This window comes from Branchiostoma lanceolatum, chromosome 8 (assembly GCF_035083965.1).
Source record: "Branchiostoma lanceolatum isolate klBraLanc5 chromosome 8, klBraLanc5.hap2, whole genome shotgun sequence".
Taxonomy (NCBI): Eukaryota; Metazoa; Chordata; class Leptocardii; order Amphioxiformes; family Branchiostomatidae; genus Branchiostoma; species Branchiostoma lanceolatum.
This window is the reverse complement of record NC_089729.1, coordinates 9,978,259-10,000,345: the sequence shown is the minus strand read 5'-3', so window position 1 is coordinate 10,000,345 and position 22,087 is coordinate 9,978,259. Positions and strand designations below refer to the sequence as shown.

Below are 22,087 nucleotides of genomic sequence, written 5' to 3'. Positions count from 1 at the left end.
TAGTTTTTCGTAAACTTTTATTTCATTCATCAGTCATTTACAGAAGTCTGAATATTAACCATATTGTCCAATTTTTTCATAATCAGATACTTCAGAAGGCCCAGGACCTTCTCCTCCAGTGTGCCACACCAGACGCCGTGGTCCGACTGTCCAAGTCCAGGCTGTCGTCAGAAGAAGCAGCCCTGAACGACAAGTACTTCCACCAGCAGCACCACTCCTGTCTGCAGGAGTTCCTATGTCACAGGATCGACCAGTCCAGACAGGCGGGGGGGCTGCAGCAGGGCATTCAGACACAGGTTACTTTCATTCTTCAAGTTTCCAAAAAAAGATGACAGTGTTTTCATCATATTTTATCAGAAAGACCTCTTCATAGGGCAAATTACAATGGCAAATGCAAGTTTACCACTTCAATTTAGAACAAAAAGGGCTAATGCTTTTGTTCTTGCTTCCATTAACATGTACATGTTTTGTAGCTAAGGAATACAAATTTTAAAACTTAAACTACTCTCTTCTGAAAATGTGTTGCAACACTTGGGAGTAACAATTTGATGTGCCTCTTGAAAGAGAAATAAGCTTTAAATCCATTCCTGGTGCTATACCAATTCTCTTTCTTTTGACAATTGCTACATACAGTCATGTATATATGTGTATTATGTGTGTGTGTGTGTGTGTGTGTGTATTAAGTGCAAATGATTTACATTTTTATAATCATAATTATAATCATAAAATTATATCATAATTTTAATCTGTTCCCCCAGATAACGACCCACTCCAAGCTGCTGTCCCACACAGATGCTCAGACTCTGGCCGCAGCTCTGGGCCTGCCTCCTTTTTATGTAGCCGTCATGTCGCTGCAACAGTTTGACACCGAGCATCAGTTCTGTAAGCAAATCAGGTAAGTCTTCAAATTGTTTAATGCACCATGATTTGTCCCGTTATCAATTCTTCAAGTCCTCTTGATCTGCTGTGTGCACGTGTAGAGAAGAGTATTTGTTGATACAGATGGAATACGGCATGATTTTTCTTTCCCTTTCTTTTCTTCATCTACCTTAATGCATTTTAGCCCTTTGTGGGCATGAGTAACCATTATACAATTGAGTTCATTGTTCATTGTCCTTGATGAAGACTCAACAAAAGTTAAGGCTACTGTAGATGACTATATTCTAAATATAAGACAAAATGATTTACCACATCTTAATATCATATGCTACTCATAAATCATCACTCCAGTACAAAAAAAGACAATGATCTCTAAGATAACAGCTACTCAAGCAGCTGGATGGATTTTGTAAAGTTGCTTGAGTAACTGTTATCTTGTGTATTTTATTACCTGGATGTCTAACCTTCATCAACAAAAAAAGATCCCTGTATGTTCATCTTTTGACTTCTAAATGTGTAATAATGAAACAGTCACACTTTCAATTCACTCTGATATTGTTGCTTCTGCAGAGATTTCCTGACAACAACACTACAGCAGGAGTCCATCCTGATAGTCCAGTGTGACTCTGGCCACACCAACAGTAACCTGATCGCCTGTGCCAGGTACTGTGTGCAGGACGAGCAGACACAGGTGGGCAACACCACGGCTCACCTGGTCTTCATCGTGCAGCTGCCCCGCCTGCCCGGGGGCTGCTTCGTGGGTTTCCAGGGCGGCAAGTGGACGTGCGCGCACATCGACGACCTCCAGCCTCCGCACAGGAACGCACCCGATGTGGCCCAGATGAGGGGGAAACCAATCAGTCAGCTACTGGGGGGACACAGGAGGGAGGAGGGAGAAGCAGTCTCCATGGATGTAGATGCTGGGGAGGAGGGGAATTTACCTGAAAGATCTGTACAGATGGAGGTGCGTGTTAAACCACAGTCCTGTTGAGTATTTTAGTTATATAATTAGTCAGCTACAGGGGGACACAGGAGGGAGGAGGAAGAAACAGTCTCCATGGATGTAGATGCTGGGGAGGAGGGGAATGTACTTGAAAGATCTATACAGATGAATGTGTGTATTAAACCACAGTCCCATTGAGTAGTACAGTTTCCTATGTTTTGACACCAAGCCTGGTTTCCCAAACCCTTAAACATAAATTCACAGATCCAGCCATAAATAGCTTTTACCTTGTGCCTGGGAAACGTGCTCTGAAGGACAGCTGTTCATGTTTATTAGTATCCATACAGAATCATACAAACTTACTACAATGAAATTGCTTGGTGTTTGGTTTCAGAGTTGGGTACTGTCCATGGTGCTGAAACTGGAGTGTTATGCTGAAGAGTAGCAGTACCGATTATTAGTACAGCTGCAGCATATGGTACTTGTAATGCATATGAGAGCATCGCATAACCTTACAGTGAAATCGCTTGATGTTTACTCAATGCAAAAGTTACTCAAGCAACTGGATATGTTTTGAAAATGGTAAGACATTTCAAACGGCATCCACTGTCTTTTGCCATCTTCAGTCACCTACAAAAGATAGTAGATGCTGTCGGAAACATTTGACCATTTTTAAAACTTATCCAGTTGCTTGAGCAACTTTTGCATTGAGTATCTCAATACCTGGACGTCTAGCCTTCATCAACATATGTTTGTTTAGGATGAGGAGCCTGTCCATGGTACTGAACCTGGAGTGTTATGCTAAAGAATAGCAGTATTGATAATTAGTACAGCTGCAGCTTATGGTACTTATTATGCACATGATGTCATAAAATAACCTTACAGGGAAACTATTTGATGTTTGGTTTTGAAGGAGGAGATGCCTGTCCCTGGTGCTGAACCTGGTGTTGGTGAGGACATGGATGTAGATGAGGATGAGGAACCCCAAGGGTCATCCATGGAGGAGGGTGGTGATGCCCATGAGGGGATGGACCTGGATGACATTGAGCTTGAACTCACTGCAGAAAAGGAAGAAATAAACCCAGAACCAAAGACAACTGACAAATATACAGAGGTACATGTATGTCCATGTGTGATTATAGTTAAGTCTTTCAGTGTTGCATTTCGGTACATTTTGTATGTATTTGAAAAAGGTGATCTCATAGAAAATGTGATATTGCTGTAGTTGTTTTACTTCTTTGTAATTGTTTCCTCATACTCGATATATTTCAACTTTCTATCCTGTAGATGAAGGAATCCAACTTTGGAATTGGTCAACCATCCTATACAACACCCGGCATAACACAACAGCTTTGTAGGAATCCTGTGGCAACTTGTGTAACGTTATGGTGTCCTGATAATGTCTGCACTGAAGTACATATATATCACATATTCTGACCTGGTGCGTGTCTACCATTCCCAGGTGTCTGTACTGGATGATAAGATGCTGCTGGTTAGCTGTATCCAGGCAACAGCAGCCATGCTGGAGGATCCAAAGGACCTGCCAAAGAGAAGGACTGTCACCAGGATTGAGAAGCTCATGCAGCTGCTTCTGGAGAGGAAGGAGAAAGGTTTGTAGAATGCTAGTAAAATACTGAATATAATGTATTGATCACTTTAGTTTGTTGATAAGTCATGTTTGATTGTCGCAATAATCAATTTTTTTTAATGATATGCTGGAAATTGACTTTTGTAAGTTGAAGGGGTTACCCAGCTGTCTTGAGATGAAATAGATATATTGCATTTTCTAAAGTGAAAAATTTGAAATTGTCTTCACCATTCTTCAGACGTGCTTCTGAATGACATTGCTATATGTGTTCAACTTTCTCAAGCAATGTCATTCCAGGATAGCTTGAAATACAGGCAAACTGAATAGTAGAATACAGGTACATGTATAAAAGAAGTGTTGAGATATATTGCTTGCAAACCATATAACAGACTAAATATTGATTATGGATACTTCTCCAAATAGCTGACTGTGCCATATAACTAGTGCAGAGTGTAGGAACTAATTTGCATCCGCTTAGATAATTTCGAAAGAAAAGATGGTTGTTTATGATTCATACTGTTTCAGGTCCCAGTTTCTGTGGTGTGGTGAAGGCTCGCATTGTGCAACTGCTGGAGGAAAAGGAGAAGAGCAAAGCTGACGGAGGTGTAAACTGGCTTACTAATGAGGCAGCCACACCCAAGGCAATCACAGAGGCAGGGACACTCAGGTAAGGATGAGTGCAACTCTATAGTAGGTACTGTCAATTGGCATGGTATGACATGAATGTATTTCTGTCCTTTGTACTGAAAGGTAAGTATAAGGGGCTACAGCCAAGGCTATCACAGAAGCAGGGACACTCAGGTAGGGATGAGTTTAACTCCAACAGATGCTGTCCATTGCAAATTGGCATGAGTACTAGATTTTATTTTATTGTCCTAGTACTGATAGGTAAGCATTAGAAACTACACTCAAGGCTATCCCAGGGCCTCTCAGGTAGGAATGAGTGTAACTCCAACAGATGATAGACATTGACATGAGTATATAGATTTATGTCCCTGTCCTTGGTACTGAAAGGTGAGTATAAGGGGCTGCACCCAAGGCTATTAGTACCACAGAAACTAGGACACTCATGTAGAAATAAATAAACCTTTGATAGATACTATACGTTGACATGAATGTATGATTTTATGTTCTTGTCCTTGGTACTGGAAGGTAAGTAAAAGGAGCTGCAGCCATGGCAGAGATGCTGAGCTAACAAAAATGAAGACACCTCTGATAGATTTTGTACACTGATATTTCAGATCAGTAATCAATAGTAATTGAAATCTTCAAGGCAATGGAGCACGAAAGTGCAGAGTTTAAGTCTTATATTCCTGTTCTTGGTAATGAAAGGTAAGTGGCTACACCAACGCTATTACAAAGGCACACAGTTTAACATATCTACATGTACCATACACTCTTTTTGAACTTAAGAGCACCTATTCAAGTTAACAGAAGAAGATGATGCGAAAATACAGTAGTATATTCTTGTCATTGGTACTGAAACTTAAGTACTAGGGTATTCTTCAAAATCAGCTACAGCTGTATAAAGAAAATGTAAAAGTTATGATTCAGTGTAACCATTGTCTCTTGTTTTTCAAATTTCAGACAATCAGCCTGGAACCACCTGTCCTCGGTGATAGCCCCTCTTCTGGCTGAGATTGTTGCATACGCAGACAGGAACTCTAACCTGGACCACATGGCCACCCCCGCAGGAGAGTGGACCGTCCCACTCTTCCTGGATGTCCTGAGTGACCATAACCTGGTGCCTTTCCACTATAACGCCATGTTGTCCCCTGTTATGAATGTACAACGTCAAAAGGTATTAGTGAATACACACCTACAAGTCTACTATATTATTCATACCTCACTCCATTAACATATAGCAAGTTCGGTTTCCATGCATTTTAAGTATTACTCATTGTCCAACATAGCCACATATTAATGGTCTGAAATGGTTGATATTTTCCAGATCCCTTGGTAGTTACATATAACCTTCTCCTTGCTAAGGTAACCGTTTGGCACCAAATTTGTTTTGTTTAGGGGATTAGGCAGTAGACAGAAGGTTAATGATCTAAAATGCTGCTTGATGTTTTTAAGATCCCAGTGCTGAGCTCAGGCTGTGGCGAGCAGCTGTTTGAGTGCAGGGTGCCCTTCTCCTGGGTCATCCGAGGTCAGGTGGACGCCATGTGGAAGACGGCACAGAAACTGGAAGGTGGGGATATTGATGAAACAGCCCTTATCAGACTTGTCTAATCTGAAATATCAGCAAACAAGTTACCATAATTATGATATGCTTAGAATGATTTGTATAAGATGTACTCAGCCCAATGTCTTCATAATTTCTATTGCTTGTCTCAAACAGTGATAGAAGATTTCTAAGAATACAAGAATTTTTCGTATATTGCTTTTATGAGGGTTAACAAAAGTATGTAAGTCTGAACATTAAACAGAGCATGATGACATGGATGATTTGTGCCATTCAATAATCACAGATGTTGACTTATATGAGTGGATATATTTTATTCATAAATACTATAATAGTATTGTCCCCTTTTGGTCAAGTTGCTGAATATCATTTTTTTTCTCTTCTTTAGCAAAAACTGGAGAGACACCTGATCAGGCCTTGCCCAGACTGTTTGAGGAATCCCCACTCGGCAAGATTATCCAGACAGCAGCAGAACAGGACCAAGAGGAGGACATCGCTGCCAGATATCTGCATGACTTCGTGTGGATGGCTTACAGGATGGTGACTACATCTGTGGAAGAGATTAAGGTGGGACAAAGTATACCTACATTTCTGGGTAAATGAAGGGCAATAGGCATTTACTGATGACCTCCTGACAAATATTCAGTAATGAAACAAGATTGTATGTTTTTGTATGTAAACTATCATGTACATTGTATTTGATAACACTTTTATTGTTTCCTTTTAAGGGTATTTTAGTAATCATGTTACAGCTGGTACATGTACATATTGTTTTAACTGTAATACTTCAGCACACTGAAGTAGCGGATTGGCACTATAATGCCTATTGGTTACAGAGTTAGGCAGTAGGGAGAAAGTTAATTAACTGTGGTACGTTTGTCAAAATTAAGATTGTAAATTCATTGATCGCATTCTGTGGATCTTTGTCATTATTACAAGCTGAGGTGTTAGTAGGCATGCGTAACACTTTGTTTTCCCCTCCTGTATGACAGATGGTATGCAGTGCTGTAGAAATGTCTGCTGAAGAGCTTTACGACCAGTCTGGAACAGAGGAGCCCTTCTGCCTCACCATCCCTGCTGTCCACACGGCCTTCAGTCGTGTGCAGGGGCGTCTGCTCAACCTGTCCCAGCTCCTGGAGACCACACCAGTCCTGCTGGAGAAACTCTGTACACTGGACTTTGACTCAGACACATCAATGGTGAGACTTCTGTTGTCTTTGTTAATGACTACTTTGGTCCAAATAAACGTGCAGTGGGTGTTAGTGTTGTACTTGTAGGAGAGAATTGAACAGAAAATGGTATTTTGGTCAATCCCAACTAAAGGTTAGGATCAGTGGTACCAAACAATCACTTTGACACAAATTGTGATACATGTACTTATGTCTGTTTTTTTTGTTTTTTTATCAGTAATTTTTTATCAGCTGTTAACAGTGTAGTAAAAGTGTCCAGAATGCTTTTGTCATACTGCCGTTTTGTTAAGAGTTCTACATGCTTCTTTCTTAAAATTTATCCATGGTTACTAGTACTGTCAAGAGCAAATCATTTGAAATGGAAAGTGACAATTTCAAAAATTCAAAATTTGTCAAAATTCAATTGTTCAAAAATTTGTATTTTCATAGTAGAATGGAACTCGTTGTCATCAAGTACTGTAGGAGCATCCTCACTAAAATAGCTTTAAAGAATGGTTGCAGTCAGATGTGCAAAGACTAGGTGTGACAAGCCATTCAGTGTAATATAACCAGCTGCTACTTGCAAAGCTGGTGTGATACGCCGAAGGGCGGTTATACTGGCTATAAAGATACAGATACAGAATTTTTACTTACACTTCTACAGACTGTTGACACGGCAGCTGTGCTGGCCGTGTTGGAGGGCCTGACACCGGACGCACACGACGTGACCACCCCCGCAGGCCGGCAGACCTGGCTGGGGAGGATGCTGTGTGTGGCTCCTGTGGTGGAGCGGGTCTTCGCTGCTGCTGCCTCCCCTGATAACAGTGGGTGTTACGGGGAGAAGAGCCTGACTCAAGTACACATGGCAAGGTAAAGAGTTTATAGTTAATATCCTCCAAGTAGCCAAGTCTTATAACAATAATATGTTGATCTTAAACAGTTAACAGGATTGTTACCACTGTCATCATTTCAATTGATGTCATATATATAGAAATTTTTCAAAAAGATTTCAGAAGGACAATTAAGTGAACTATTTAGATGGCATCCATTTCCAAATTTTCTGTGAAGAAAGATTGCATACCTATGCAGTGATGATGCCATGCTTCATGTACATGCATGTACATGTTGTAGTTTTTTTGCTGATTTTTAATGATAGCAAGGCAATAATAGCCTTGGGTTGTTTTCATTTAAAGACATGTAAATTTTGGTGCAAATTAGGATAAAAACCATGATGGTTGTGATGTGATTGGATAGACTTCAAGCCTACACATGTACCTGTATCTTTTCATAGATTCTTGTGGATTAGACTACAGACCCTACAGATGTTCATGGAGCACATGTTCACAGCAGCTGACAGTGAGGAGTCACTCAGCACCAAGCAGATGGAAGTGCTGTGGAAGGTTGGCCTTTTTTGTAAAGATATTTAGGAACAAGATATTGTCCATTTTGTATGTCGGCCTTATAGTTTTCACTTCCATCACCACAAAGCCTTCCTCCCTGTTTGTTCCTTTCTAATTTGTCCCAGTATAGAATTTAAAGTGTAAGGTTTGTAATCATGTCCAAAGAAACTCTAATAGTGCTTGCTTAAGGGGAACCCACCAAATTACATTTTTGCATAATACATGATATTTTAATATTATACATTCTGTCAAGGGTTCAAAAGCTACTGTGCAAATAACTCTAAAGTCTTTGGAGAAGCAGTATTTTGAGCAGTATGTTGATTTGATACACTTGTGTCAAATTTTTGTACTTGCTTTTCTTATCTCAAGTAGTGTTTATATAGCAACATTGTACTGATACATGACTTGTACATGTGCATTGAAAGAAAGTGAATTGATGAATTTGTTTATTCACTCACTAGGTCCTCTGCAATGAACCTCAGAATGACTTCAAAAGTGTGAAGACCATGAAGAAGGTTGAAAGGTTTCTGAAGTCCTGCAATAGTCAGGCTGGGATAAAACACTTCAGGTGAGAGATTTCTTTGGGTTGGAAAACAAATAACTGCCACCTCTATGTGCGACAAGGTGTCGTGGAGGCTATACATTGTGTTACCAGATCTAGACAACTAGGATGAACTAAACTGAACTATGATCTATGATGTATAGGACAACAACCACTGGCACTGTAACAATGCTTCCAGTCAGATGTGCAAAGGTTAGGTATGACAGGTCGTTCAGTTTGATATATCCAGCTGCTGCCATGCTGCGTGCCTGCAAAGCTGGTGTGTACTGTTACGCCAAAATGCAGTTATACCGGCTATACAGAATCAGATACAGATATTATTCAGTTTCTTATGTAGCGTGATGTGACAAGGACCATTTCATTTTAGAAGTCTCTCAGGTCAGAACAGGTTTAAAAAAATCTATGGCTCATTTGCTTTGATTCTTTGCCTCCTTTACAGTGGAGGGGTTCGAGACTGTATGGTCTGCAAAGAGGGGTTGAGGGAGCCTGTGAAGCTGCCATGTGACCATGTCGGCTGCCAGCAGTGCCTGCGGAGATGGCTGACTCCTGATAAACTGAGTTGTCCACTGTGTCGTGCTGCAGTGCCTGAAGATTTCCAGTTTACTGTTACCTTGGAATGCAGGTTACTAATAACTTTTGTCTTACATTTGATGCAGAAACAATATTTATTTCCAATATGCTAACGAGGGACAACATATTATGACTAGGGTGGTTTTCAATATGCCCTGCAGACATACATAAACAAAACATACATGTAGTATGATAAAGTAATAAAATCTAAAACTAACTTAAGTACAATTTACAATTAATAAGATATTTTTACCTTGCTTGACAATGATGAAGCGCTTCAAGAAAATTTGACCAACTAGTGAAGTACATAAAACCTTTTGCAAACGTTGTCCTAACTTGTAAATCTCCAGGGAGGCAGTTGAGAAGCACAATGCCTACAGGCGCTGCTGCAACTCTTTCTTCATGGAGCTGGTGTCTCGCTTCTGTTTCGCCGGCGGCACACCTCCGGAGGCCGGCGTGGTGGAAATGCTCTTGAACTATGTGGTGAGAAGGAGCCAAGAAGGAACGGCTGCCAAGACCAAGCAGTTCACACCATTTGAGGACGACTGCATCGACCAGACACCGGTCATCCGCTCATTCCTGCTGCAACTCCTGCTACGAGCAAAGTGAGTCTGTTATCCGGACACAGTCAACTTAATGTAGTACTGAGTAAAGATATGCCAGAATATCCTGTGTATGAGTCCCTAATGTTACACATATCATTACCATGTTTAACCATCTTTAAACCACAACATATACTTTAAGTTACAAATACAGACCTGTGTGTCTAATATATAGTAACCACTCAAGGGGCTAAAAAGTGGCCACAATGGCTAGGTTGTCCGCATACAAAGCTGGTGACTGGTACAAGTTTGACTGAAGAGACAGGTTTAATTGAAAAAAACAGTATTCTACATTGTGTAACAATTACTGGTAATACTACATGTATGTCTCCTTGTGTTTTATGGAATTTTAGTTAATTGTAGTCTTAACCTTCTCCCTGCTGCCTAACTCTGTAACGAATAGGGAATTGGGTGCCAAATTGCTAAAGGTTAAGTCAATACATCTGGGATATTTGCAATGACGTGAGATGTGTGCTTGTCTTTCTACAGTTCCCAGGAAGTCATTGATCACATGGAGAAGTACCTCCAGGCTGCCAGGGACTTTGTGGTAGACAAGAAAGAGGTCATTGAACTCTTGGTCATCTTCATCCAGTGTATGGAGGTAAAACCGTCATCTACAGTACATTACTACTGGCCACAAATACACATACAGACCTTTTCATTACTTGTATATATTTTTGCACTGCCAAAGCATACAAAATGAATTCAGTGTAACTGACTGGCCATCATAGTCAGGAGATGAAAAGCTGCTTTAAGCTTGTAACATTTATTTGTTCAGATGACCCTAGAACGAAGAAGTATTACTGCATGAACCAAGGAGTATCAAAATTCTGTATACACAACCAAGGATTTATACAACAGCCAACATTTTGGTGACCGTCTGTCACCTTCCTCAGGGCAATAATGACTGGTGCTATACTCTGCAGCTAGGAGTTGCTGTAACTCTGCTGCAAATACGGTCCGAAACGTTAAGTATTATGATCATATTTACAAAGATATAACGATGTTTTATGTGCTGTTTCTCCTTTAACATCTCAGGACTCTTACAAACAAGAAGCTGCCCAGTCCCATGACACAGAGACAGCCATGGTTGAAGTTGCTGTGTCCAAACTACAGCAGGCTGGCAGGCAGGCACAGAGGAACGCTCCAGGCCTATCTGTGGCCACGCTGCTGTTCATTGCCAACATACGGTTTGGGCTCTCGGTCGGTGCACAGCTCCTGCATAAGTACCATGGACAGCAGGCCCTCTCAGTACAAGTGGAGAAGAAACTGATGGTTCAGACACATTATAGGTAAAGCTACATGTATCTCTGCCTTGTCATTTCTGATGATGATGATCTCTGTCTCAAGGTGTGCTAAGGCCAACTTTAAAACTAGTTACTGTCACAGTGATACTGGAAAAAAAAATTTTCTGTATCAGTATATGTATAGCCGTTATAACAGCCCTTCAGCGTATCACACCCTTTTCTCAACACCAACAGACTGACCAAGAGGCTGTTGGACCAGGCCTGGCGGCTGTGCGAGCAGCTGCAGTGGAGGTGGCCGCAGGTGTTCCTGCTGAAGCAGCTGTACCGCAGCTGCGGAATGGACAGCCTGCTGAGCGTGACGGAACAGGCACAGGTGCACCAGCACCTGCAGTGGGTCATCCCACCGGAGGCCAGGGGTGGGAAGGTCAGTACAGAATGATTCATGTAGTATCTGGGTAGCAGGATGGTTTTTGTTGTTGTTCACCTTTTAGTGCCTAGTGGCACATACATGTATGTCAGCAAGTTTCCTTGCTGTTTCTGTAGCAGGGTATGTTTTTACAGGGAGAGGTTGCTAGCCCTTCATTCCCTTATGATGGTTTTTAGAGATTCCTATTTATCTTAGGCAATATTTCTATTCAAAGCAGAAGCTTTGTACTATGAACCGTGTCAGCTATAAAACTTTTCTCACAGACCATTATTTTCTGATTACAATTTAAAATCTGAAAGCTTTGATCTTAGCTTATATTTAATTTAGAGCAGCAATTTTGTGATTATTTATGAAAACTGTGTCAAAAATATGAATGAGCTTTCAAACAATTGAATCATGCATGTACATACACATGTAGATCAGACTGCCATGTATTCAATTATTTTTCCATTGATAGGAGGAGATCATCCCAGATCGTTTCATTGTGTGTGGAGAGCAGTACCGGCAGCTGAGGGAAGAACTGGCCAAGTCTATGGTCAGTAAGAACATGGAAGCTGTCAACACTGTCCTCCAGGTCAGTCTCTTACCGGTATCTATTACACTGTTTTAGGTTTGTATTGTCTGCTTTTATGTAGGCCATCCTTAGCTGCCTGACTTACATGTACCTGTGCAATCATGTTTTGTTACCTTTTCAGTTGATACACAGTAAAAATGTTCAAATTACAAATTCACGCATTGTACTATATGTCCATGAGAATACTTCTCAATCTCTCTCTCAAAAGCACACAGTTTTCCAACTTATATGCCAAATTTGTCTCAGAGTCTGTACTTTTTTCTGGCGATAAATTCAATATGTCTTGTTTTGTCCCAAGGCTATAAACATACCTGGCAATGTGCGAGAAGTTCAGCTCCTGCTGTCGTTGTACCGAGAGGTCACAGTTTCCAGAGCCAACTCCAACCAGGCCCGCCATCCTACCCGGGACTACATCACAGTCTGCCACCAGTATCTGCATGACTCTCCCCTTCTGGCCAACAAGCAGCTTGCACTAGAACTGCTGACAAACAACCAGGTGAGTAGGTTGGCCTTGGAGATTAACATGTTGTTGCCATATTGAAATTTACTTAATTAAACCCAACTATCTGTCGGTCAGTGTTAAACTTAAAAGTACCTTTTTAATAGAGCATTGTAAAGTCAGGGCATAGGTTCAAATCCTGGTTCTGATTATGATAGGTTTATCAGTTTCAGTGTATGTAACCTAATGGAATCCCCTTTCCTTACTGTATTACTGCTCTATTCCTTGATACACAATACTAGTCAGGAATATTTACAATGTAGATGATATTGTTGAAGATGTCAATGTTAGTGGTTGAAATTTACATGGATTCATAAGCTCATGGCTAGATTCACAGTAGCATGGTTGTTTAAAATTTCTTATATTCTTTTGCCTTTGTTCTTCCAGGGTGGTGGTAACCTTTTACTGTCAGTGACACTAAACCAGCCTCCGATCCAGAGAACCCTGTCAGCGCTTGTGATCCACACTGCTGCAGTTCTGGGCACCGGTGTAGGGGGCGTTCTACTGCCACTACAAACCCTCCTGCAGAACCCACAGAACCATGCTGTAGGTTTGACCAGTTCGGCGAAGAATTGTACTTGTGTGTGCAATCATAATCATTTTGCTTGTACATTTTTGCTTCTAAATAGTACAGATGCTATTACAACAGTCTAAAAATATCCACTCTTTTTTTCTTTACTGTGTTTAATTTGCAGACTACTTTACCCACCTATTGGAAATATTTGCTGAGTCTATTTCTTTGAAGTGGACTGCACTAGAAGGAGAAATAATAAGTGAACAACAAGATGTTATCCTGGCACAATTTTTCACTACAGACCTCAGTATACATTATGTATAGACCATCCTCGCATGGCGTAAACAGGCAAAGAAAAACGTTACAGACCATGCATTGATCTCTGTGGAAGAGCTGATATTTCTTCTTGTGTGTTTGGCGCTTTTTCTACGTACAAAATAGCATTTTGAACAAATCGGACAACACTGGTTAGCGCTATGTTACATGGTATCTCTTCCTATGTTTCTTAGTACTAAATCTTTACACCTTTCAGCGTTCGTACTTCCCAACTATGCCGGAAGATGTCTTGATGGAGGCACGTCGGGCACTAGGGGAGCGTGAAGCACAGCCGCTGCACTGGTTCCAGTGTGTTAATGGACACCCTTACCCCATCGGCGAGTGTGGTCAGCCCATGGAGCAAAGCCGCTGTCCTGACTGTGGGGCGGCTATCGGGGGGGTCAACCATCGCCCTGTCCAGGGATTGCAAGCTGCTAGGAAGTGAGCACAAGTTTATACAATTTGCTTGTCTTCTCTTATGGTTTATTAGCTACTCAACCTGGCTTTGGTAGAAATGGTTGGTTGCTAGTTAGTCATGATAGATCGGGAGGTAGATAGTACATGTTCTATGATAGACAACCAAGAAGAGCAGTCACTGTGATATTGTGTATGGTGATATACTCGGTCTTGTTGGCGGAAAATTGTCGCAGGAAACATTGTGCATGATCTTCAGTTGCTGCTCAGGGTCTTTTTACAGACAGTGACTCACCTTTTGATTATATATATCATGTACCAGGTATATAGTAATGCCAAGACCAACATGTGAAACTCAGTTGACTCATTTCTGATTTTCTTTTGCTTTGATTCCCTGATTTCTTCAGCAATGATGCCACCCGACCTGGGCACATCCTGGGCCCTGCAGCCACCAGGCCGGCTGTACCCATCGCTGAGCGAGCCCTGTCCACTGTGGCCACCTGTGTGGTCAGACTGGTCATGCATGCAGCTATGGTCAAGGCTGCCACCAACAATCCTCAGGTAGGACCAGGCGTTATGTCATACCTCTCAGTTTCATCATCACGTAAGACTAGTCAATATGTTTGCTATTTATTGGTAAATGACGAAAGTATCAAGATTTTGAAAAGACATCAGGGAAATCTGGCCATAGGTTTGTAGAAAGGAAGTAGTCTCCTTATCCCAAGAAACATGTGAACTTCAAGCTAGAAGGCATAAACAATTGTATTGATTACAGTAAAAGTTTCAAGATCTGAAGTATGCAACCTATACATGTAGACATTGATGACTGATGATGAGGATACCTTATTCACTTTTTTGGGGGGATTTCTGCCATAATAACAACTTAAATTCCATTGCCCCTCATGTTTTTAGGGCTTTGCAAATGTGATCGACCCAAGACCACCTAACCCCTCGGATTTCCTGTGGCGTCACCTTGAACTTGACCTTCAGCAGCTTGGCCGTGCCCTTGGGAGGAGTGCAGACGACGCAGCCCTGTTCATGCACCTGATACTGCACAACCTTCTCACACCTGGAGTACAGGGTAAGGAAGACGAAAGTCCCTCGACTTGAAACATGTCTTGGATTTGTTATGTTGCAGCATGATAAAAGGCAACCAATTCATTGTGCCTTTAATTACATGTACAAAAACATACTGACATTAGGTTGATTCAATGGTTAAGTTCTAAAGGATACAAAGTGAAGTACACTAGTATGATTTTGCTGTGCAGTGTTTCCTTTGCATCCTAACAAGTATTGATATCAGATTCTTAGTTCTCTTGTTTTCAAACTTAATGTATCTTAAAAATATGTTCATATACATGTATTAAGTGGTTGAAGCAAGTACTTAACTGCATTGATTAGTGATTGTTGCTTGTGATGATGTACTGTATTCTGTGGTGGTAGTAACATACTACAACTGCAATCATCCTTGTTGCTTTCACTTGAATTTTGAAACGTCTAGTTGGCATTATTATAACTGATGATAAGTACCAGTAATAACCATCTGGTGTTGCTTTTTTTACCTACAGCAGCAGCTGCAGGAGACTGGTCCTCTAAGGACAGCAGGAGGAGATGGGAGGAAATCTTCATGGCAACATGTGTCAACCCCATCCTCCACCAGGTAAGGATGGAATTTTCTATACACCTGGACTTATTCAATGTCTCCTAACATAGGTTTGAAATATTCCTAAGAAGCAAGTAATTGAAGAAGTGATAGAGATAGGTTTGCTTTTGATTCGAGATTTCATTCTTGAAACTGTTATACTACATGCAAAGAGTTTTGTAACTCCCCATACACTTATTTATCCATACCATAACTCAACAACTGTTTGACATGATAACAGGTCCACTGCTCGAAGCCAACTTTGCTGAATATAGTAATGCATGTAAAATATGGTGCTAAATTTAACCTTCTCCCTGCTGCCTAACTCTGTAACCAATAGGGTATTGGGTGCCAAACAGCTACTTCAGAGTGCTAAAGGCTTAGCATTTCAAGATTTTAGTCTAGACTAGACAAAATTTGATGACTAAGGAAGTTTCCATAGTTTCTAGTTTTGTATACTGACTCTGGCCTTGTACTATATAGGGTCTGGATGCCATGCTTCAGCAAGCCAACATGGCGCTACACAACGACGACCGCCTCAGCAACAACCCGCTGCTGCAGCTCCTGTCCGAGGTCGTGACCCCCACGGAGAGGCTGAACCTGGACAGACTGGCGGACCTGCCCGAGATGTGGAGACACCGGCCGCAGATCAACCTGGAGAGTCTGACTCAGACCATGGCTGAGAACCAGCTGCAGCTGCCGGTGCTGGAGAAGTTCCTCGCTGAGGTACACAGATTTGTTGCACCAGCTCTTACTGCAAATCTTGAAATGATTTCTGTGTTTAATGTTGTGGCGACATCTCTATAACATATAATTATGGTACTGCAAATTGTTTCACCCCCTGCCACAAAATTAAGTCCCCTCAAAGAAAGATGAATTTGCAGCATGTATATTATACTTCTAGACAGTACATGTACAGTATATAATTATTTACTTCTTATTGTTGTTAATTTGATCTACTATTTCCTCGATAGTCTATAGTTTTGGAATCGATTAAAGACTGACAAACCAGTGCAGTCATCGTAAACCTTGAAAAAGTAGCTGCTATAGATCTGAAGTTCTTGAACTTGTAGTTTCAAGTGGTATTCCATTTTGGGGACATACAGGTACATGTTGTTCTACATTCAGCCTTGTCCTTTACATATCTTACACCTTGTGCAAACAGTGAATAAATTTTATGTGTGATGACAGTCTTACCAACTCCCTTTCCTTTATGTTGGATGTAGAAAGAGGTGCTTGAGGCCATGAGACACCTGCCTGACATCCTCCGTCTGCAGAGGCTGCTGATCACCCAGTACCAGGGACACATCGACGTCGCTGAGGCGATGTCCATCAAGATTAGCGACTTCCTCAACAAACAACCTGAAGGTGAGATGAACAGCAACTCTACTGCAAATGTGTATATTAGAGTGTATTCCACAGTGTCACTGACGAAAGGTAGTGGATGCTACCTGAAACATCTGGCCATTTCCAAATTTCATCCAGATGCTTGATTAACTGCTTTTTGTTGTACCTGGATGTCTAACCTTCATCAATGTGAAAGTTTATTCATTCCTCAGCTAACCGACATCTTTTGTATCACAATCATCTTCTACAAATGAATCTTAAACTTAACATACTCCATTTATTTATATTCGTAAATAGTTGGTCTACTGTGTATGGTATGTGTCTGGTAGACAAGATAAGCCCTGAAATCATTATTTTGTAAATTTTGTAAGTTTTAACATTTGCTGCTAAAGACTTGCCAAAACAACTTCATGTTGTTGCAATTTATACATAGTCTGAAAAATCATAATGCATTAGCCTCAAATCTTATGAAAAGAAATTTCTTTGTCATTTTGGTGAAGCAATTTGCATTTTGTACCTCTTACAACAGATCTTCTAACAGTGGCTCGTTCTCCACAGGTGCTGTGTATGAGGAGTTCCGCCTGCTTGTCGAGAGTTTCCGTGTCGCATGGAACCTGACACGCCACCTGCTGGCTAGAACCAGTAAGTGCAGGACTGGAAAAGTAGCACTTAACTGTTGAAGTAGTGCCTGTTTAGCCATCAGCTAGCTGTGATAGCCTTTTGATATCAAATTTGAGTTAAGTTAGCAGGGAGACAGTTAAACCATTTACTGATTCATCAGGCCAGAACCAGTAACTAGTAGTAGTCCACTGTTTTCTGCTGCTGCAGTAATTACAAGACTGGAAAAGCAGTGCTTTCCTAAATAGATGGATATAGTGCATATATAATCTTCAGCTTGCTGCAATGGTCTTTTGATACCAAATTTAATGTTGGATAAAGGGTATGTTGGCAGGAAGAAGCTTATCCCATTCACTGATGTCATGACATGTCGTGCATGTTTGGTATATTTCTTGTTTCAGATAAACTACAGGACTGAATCAAGGGTGGGAGATGTACATGTATGTGTACATGTTGATTCAGTGCCTTGCCAGAGTTGCAAAGTTCTGTATGCTAAGGTTTTTTTTATTTTTCACTTCCTCAGCATCCCAGGCAGTGCCGAGAGAACTGTGCCAGAAGACCTTTGACCCCATTAGGACCAGCCTGTACCACCTCCTCCCCATCAAGAGGACAGTCGCTCCGACCTCCTGCTCCACAGCGCTGGTCCTGTTCCTGGCCAACGCACACAACAGTTTTGTACAGGAGACTCAGGGCCATGCAGCGGTACAGAACTCAAGGTATGCGTATATACAGGACTTTTTCAATTGCATTTGTGTTGTTGCTATACTTTGATGTAGACATTATTGTTAAGTCCATAGTTGTTGTTTTTTTGTACGCGTCATTCAGACAGCAGCATTGCAAAAACTGAATATTTGTGTGTGTGTGTGTGTGTGTGTGTGTGTGTGTGTGTGTGTGTGTGTGTGTGTGTGTGTGTTACATGTGTGTGTGTGTGTGTGTGTGTTACATGTGTGTGTGTTACATGTGTGTGTAAAGCTTGTTTGTCTATCTCTCCCCAGCAGTGGTAGGTCTGTGCTGCTGAGTGATGTGAACAGTGCCCATGTAGTGGCCTGCCACCCTGAACAGGACCTCCTGCCCTTGGTGCTGTCCCACTGCTGCTACTCCCTGGCTGTTGGTGAGGGCACCAGGGTGGAATATGACCTCCCTGCGCTGGAGAGACAGCTGGTGGAACGGTTTGTCTCAGGAAAACCGAGGATTAACGATGAGGTGAGAATCTCACCTTTAACCTCTTGCAAATGTAGATTTGAACCTGCATTGAAGACCTTTAAGTTGATTTGACTCAAACCTGAAAAATCTGTGTGTAACAGTCCACCTCGAGCTCTGCACTGAAGAATAAAGCATATCCCTACGAATGTGACTCCAAGAGTAAAACAGGCATCTATTGTGGTTGCCTTAGTAAATTTGATGTCGGAATCCTTGTAAAACGTTGTGATATGCAGTAATAATACTGATGCCACATTGAATGGCAACCTTTCCAAACATGCTGTATTATGCAATTTGTAATGACATGACTTTGTGTTGTTGTAAATATATCTTATTTGTAATTTTCTTTTTGATGTTGTCATTGATATAAATGTGCACTTCCTTTTTCCAGTTTGAAACATTTGTCTTCAGACAAGAGACCAAGAATGTTGCTATGTACAAGTCCTTGAGAGACAAGGTCCCACAGGTATGTTCAAAATTGGAGGGGTCAACATTGGCTGCCACCTGTATTTTCTTAAAATCTGCTATATAACTAAGGCGTTATTTGTATCATTTCCAGTGGTGTAAAAGCAATAGACATACAAGTAACTGATCCATGAATACTTCACTGCTAGAAAGCATCAAAAGTCAGCGGTACAAATGTCATCTCCTTGAAGTCATTGTATCTTGCTACAATTCACCATTTTGTTCACTTTTCTTTCAGGAGCCTTTATCTAAAGCTGTTCAGATGCACATCCTCCAAGAGTTGGGGACTCTCACCAATGTTTGCTCCTCTCTGGCTGCTGTGGACATTGCCTTGATCTTCTTGGCAACTACGGGAGGAGACCCCAATACCCCCCTTAGGGAGTACTTGCACAGGGTGTTGAAAATGAAGGCAACTGCAGGGTTACACAGCGACAAGGTCAGACTGTCATGAATTGAACATGAATACATGTAATAGAATTCTCTTTCATGATTTCTTGCTAGTTGCAGCTGAAGTTGTGGCCAATTGGTAACTGTACATGAGGGCGATTGTAAATATCTTCAATTTATTGGACTTTTGCAATGTGTTGATAATGTAAATTTGTTCCTTTTTGTGGGGATTTGATTTTCTGGTAGGATTGTAAAGGAGGAATTTGTTTTTATGTCTACAGTGGAAATAATACTGAAGCACAAAAACACATGTTGATTTTGTGTTGTCATTATTTCATGAAGAAGAGGCACAGTATTGTATCTACAGTATTGTAATTAATTTTTTTGTTTGTTTGTTCTTAATTTTCGATGATGACATATTAATGAACAATTCTGATTGCTCAGGCCAACCAGCACTGTCGTCTCAAACACATCCTGTCTCTATGGCAACTGTTGGCTGTACAGCGAGCAAGGATGTCGCTGGAAAATGGACAGGTGGGTGTACACTCAGCATTTTCTTGCTTGTTATCAAGATTCATCCAATATGTCAGACTGAAATGAGAAATTAATTACACTGATGTTTGTTACTGTTCACCTATTTGAAATATATGTTGTGCTTGATCTATCTGTTTAAAGTTCTTTCAACCTTCTCCCTACTGCCCAACTCTGTAACCAAAGAATCTGTATTGAAATATAATGGACTGCACACCTACCACAGTGACTGTAAGAACATAAAACTAAAAGACAAGAATTGTCATTTCTTTGTTAACAGGATCCATTTGAAGATATGCCTAAGCAGTACAATGAGAAACTTGACAAGTCTGAGACCAAGACACTGAAGGAGGCCTTGCGACACATCAATGTAGACACCCTACTGGCTGAACTGTATGAGCTCATCGCTGTTGCAGAGGAACAAACTAGGCTTCCAGAGTGGAGGTAAACTTGACTGGCATTTACTTCTTTTAAAAAACTAGAATAAGCAATGGTGCATGACTTCATCTGTTTTAGGGAGAGATTTTTTTTAAATTGATTTTGTGGCTCACAGATTTAAAAGCTGACTTACTTATGTTAACAGTTGTGAATTAAAGAGTCTCCACACTATTTCCTGCATAGCATGCTCTCTACCTTGAGTGCCTACATTGATGACAAGGACACTCCTGAAGTGGAAGGGTTAGACGAGCACTTTCCACCAACCATCCTGCTCAAGCATGCTTACTACACATGGAGGATGGTGGCGAGGTACAGACCACACGAGGACCAAGGGAGAGATGCAAACAGGCTGCGACACTGAGAGACCAAAGAAACTACATGACGATCATGTACATGTATAAAGGATATGTACTAAAAGCTCTAGAACGTTCTGTATAAATGTTATTGTTTGTTTACCTTTTTGTCAGATTATAAGTCTGACTCACCATTTGTTCTGCAATGATGCAACATGTATATGATATATTATAGAAATGTCTGCGTGATTTACATGAAATATATGTTTACTTTAACATAGCATTAAGATGATGATTGCTAACAAAACAGCACATGTACACATGTATGTATTGATATAAGAAGACTTGAAAGATAGTATCTGGAAGGAACAAAAATTGTGAATGTGTTTAAAGTCCTTACAGTGTAAAAGATAGTAGTAACTGTTACTATTATGTAGCTGTTATGTAGAGTGTGTTAAGGTCAGGTTGAGAGTATTACATGTAAGTAATGTTAACTCATGTTTGACTTTGTGTTGTTGGAGGCAGAACCCTATGTCTAACATGAAACACGTGCAAAATTGACATGAAGTGGCGAAAAGAATATCACCAAGATTCGTGGAAAATATGGTATGAAGAATGAACATTCCAGGACACGTAGGGATAGGTACATTAAGTAACAAGTCATGAAATGTGAATGATACAAGTAGATGGCTTGTAACTATAGAGAAGTTTGCAAAGGATGATATTTCCTTTAGGTAAGTCAATCCAGGTTTAGTGAGATCTCACAACCAGTATGTTTGAGTACACGAGAAATATCCATCATTCATTGTATTGTGTTTGTTAGGATAATTAGTTTGTTCGCATCTTTCTTCTTTTTTTGCACTGACCAGTGTGATGAACCAAGACTTAGAGGATTCCGAAGAAATGCAAAGATACCAATGCAAAGCTCCCATGTGCATGGGGCATGGTGCAGAGTATTTCTTTTATCTTGACTTAATAGTAGAAAACTGGTTCGTCCTGTAAAAGTGCCCGATGTTAGTGGCTACTACATGGTTTTCTTATCAGTGAAAAAAGGTTTTTTGTAACTGCATAGATAACATAACGCTTTTCATGAAATTAAACTGTTCTTTGTTCTGTATTTGAAACCGATCATGTACTTTCATGTTATAAGTAATAGATAAGTTGGATGTGGGGAGGAGCAACAGTTATAAAGTTTTTAATGGTTATTAAGTTTTAACGTAATGAAATTTGAGGGACGTCCCTGTAGCTCAGCTGCCTCACAATTGAGTTTCTGCT

General features: G+C 40.8%; 1 protein-coding gene across 4 annotated transcripts in view; it reads left to right on the top strand.

Annotated features, from left to right (window-relative positions):
• LOC136439495 (E3 ubiquitin-protein ligase RNF213-like) overlaps positions 1-21,929 on the top strand; it is a 63,125-nt gene extending 41,196 nt beyond the window's left edge. For 2 of the 4 annotated variants that reach the window (XM_066434914.1, XM_066434913.1), the window contains exons 53-87: positions 87-296; positions 759-895; positions 1,450-1,843; positions 2,736-2,936; positions 3,285-3,432; positions 3,936-4,077; positions 4,998-5,211; positions 5,490-5,604; positions 5,987-6,165; positions 6,591-6,797; positions 7,432-7,637; positions 8,059-8,167; positions 8,629-8,735; positions 9,169-9,351; positions 9,650-9,904; positions 10,391-10,502; positions 10,940-11,193; positions 11,383-11,572; positions 12,033-12,149; positions 12,448-12,645; positions 13,036-13,194; positions 13,695-13,918; positions 14,299-14,452; positions 14,804-14,972; positions 15,460-15,551; positions 16,017-16,259; positions 16,760-16,901; positions 17,439-17,522; positions 18,022-18,214; positions 18,494-18,701; positions 19,090-19,164; positions 19,402-19,599; positions 19,995-20,084; positions 20,362-20,525; positions 20,703-21,929. In XM_066434914.1, coding sequence (XP_066291011.1) covers positions 87-296; positions 759-895; positions 1,450-1,843; positions 2,736-2,936; positions 3,285-3,432; positions 3,936-4,077; positions 4,998-5,211; positions 5,490-5,604; positions 5,987-6,165; positions 6,591-6,797; positions 7,432-7,637; positions 8,059-8,167; positions 8,629-8,735; positions 9,169-9,351; positions 9,650-9,904; positions 10,391-10,502; positions 10,940-11,193; positions 11,383-11,572; positions 12,033-12,149; positions 12,448-12,645; positions 13,036-13,194; positions 13,695-13,918; positions 14,299-14,452; positions 14,804-14,972; positions 15,460-15,551; positions 16,017-16,259; positions 16,760-16,901; positions 17,439-17,522; positions 18,022-18,214; positions 18,494-18,701; positions 19,090-19,164; positions 19,402-19,599; positions 19,995-20,084; positions 20,362-20,525; positions 20,703-20,880 — 6,051 coding nt within the window. In that variant the 3' untranslated portion in view covers positions 20,881-21,929. The remainder of the gene's footprint in view (positions 1-86; positions 297-758; positions 896-1,449; positions 1,844-2,735; positions 2,937-3,284; positions 3,433-3,935; positions 4,078-4,997; positions 5,212-5,489; positions 5,605-5,986; positions 6,166-6,590; positions 6,798-7,431; positions 7,638-8,058; positions 8,168-8,628; positions 8,736-9,168; positions 9,352-9,649; positions 9,905-10,390; positions 10,503-10,939; positions 11,194-11,382; positions 11,573-12,032; positions 12,150-12,447; positions 12,646-13,035; positions 13,195-13,694; positions 13,919-14,298; positions 14,453-14,803; positions 14,973-15,459; positions 15,552-16,016; positions 16,260-16,759; positions 16,902-17,438; positions 17,523-18,021; positions 18,215-18,493; positions 18,702-19,089; positions 19,165-19,401; positions 19,600-19,994; positions 20,085-20,361; positions 20,526-20,702) is intronic. The other 2 variants (XM_066434916.1, XM_066434915.1) reach the window with 2 other exon arrangements.
• The last annotated feature ends 158 nt before the right edge of the window (positions 21,930-22,087 follow it).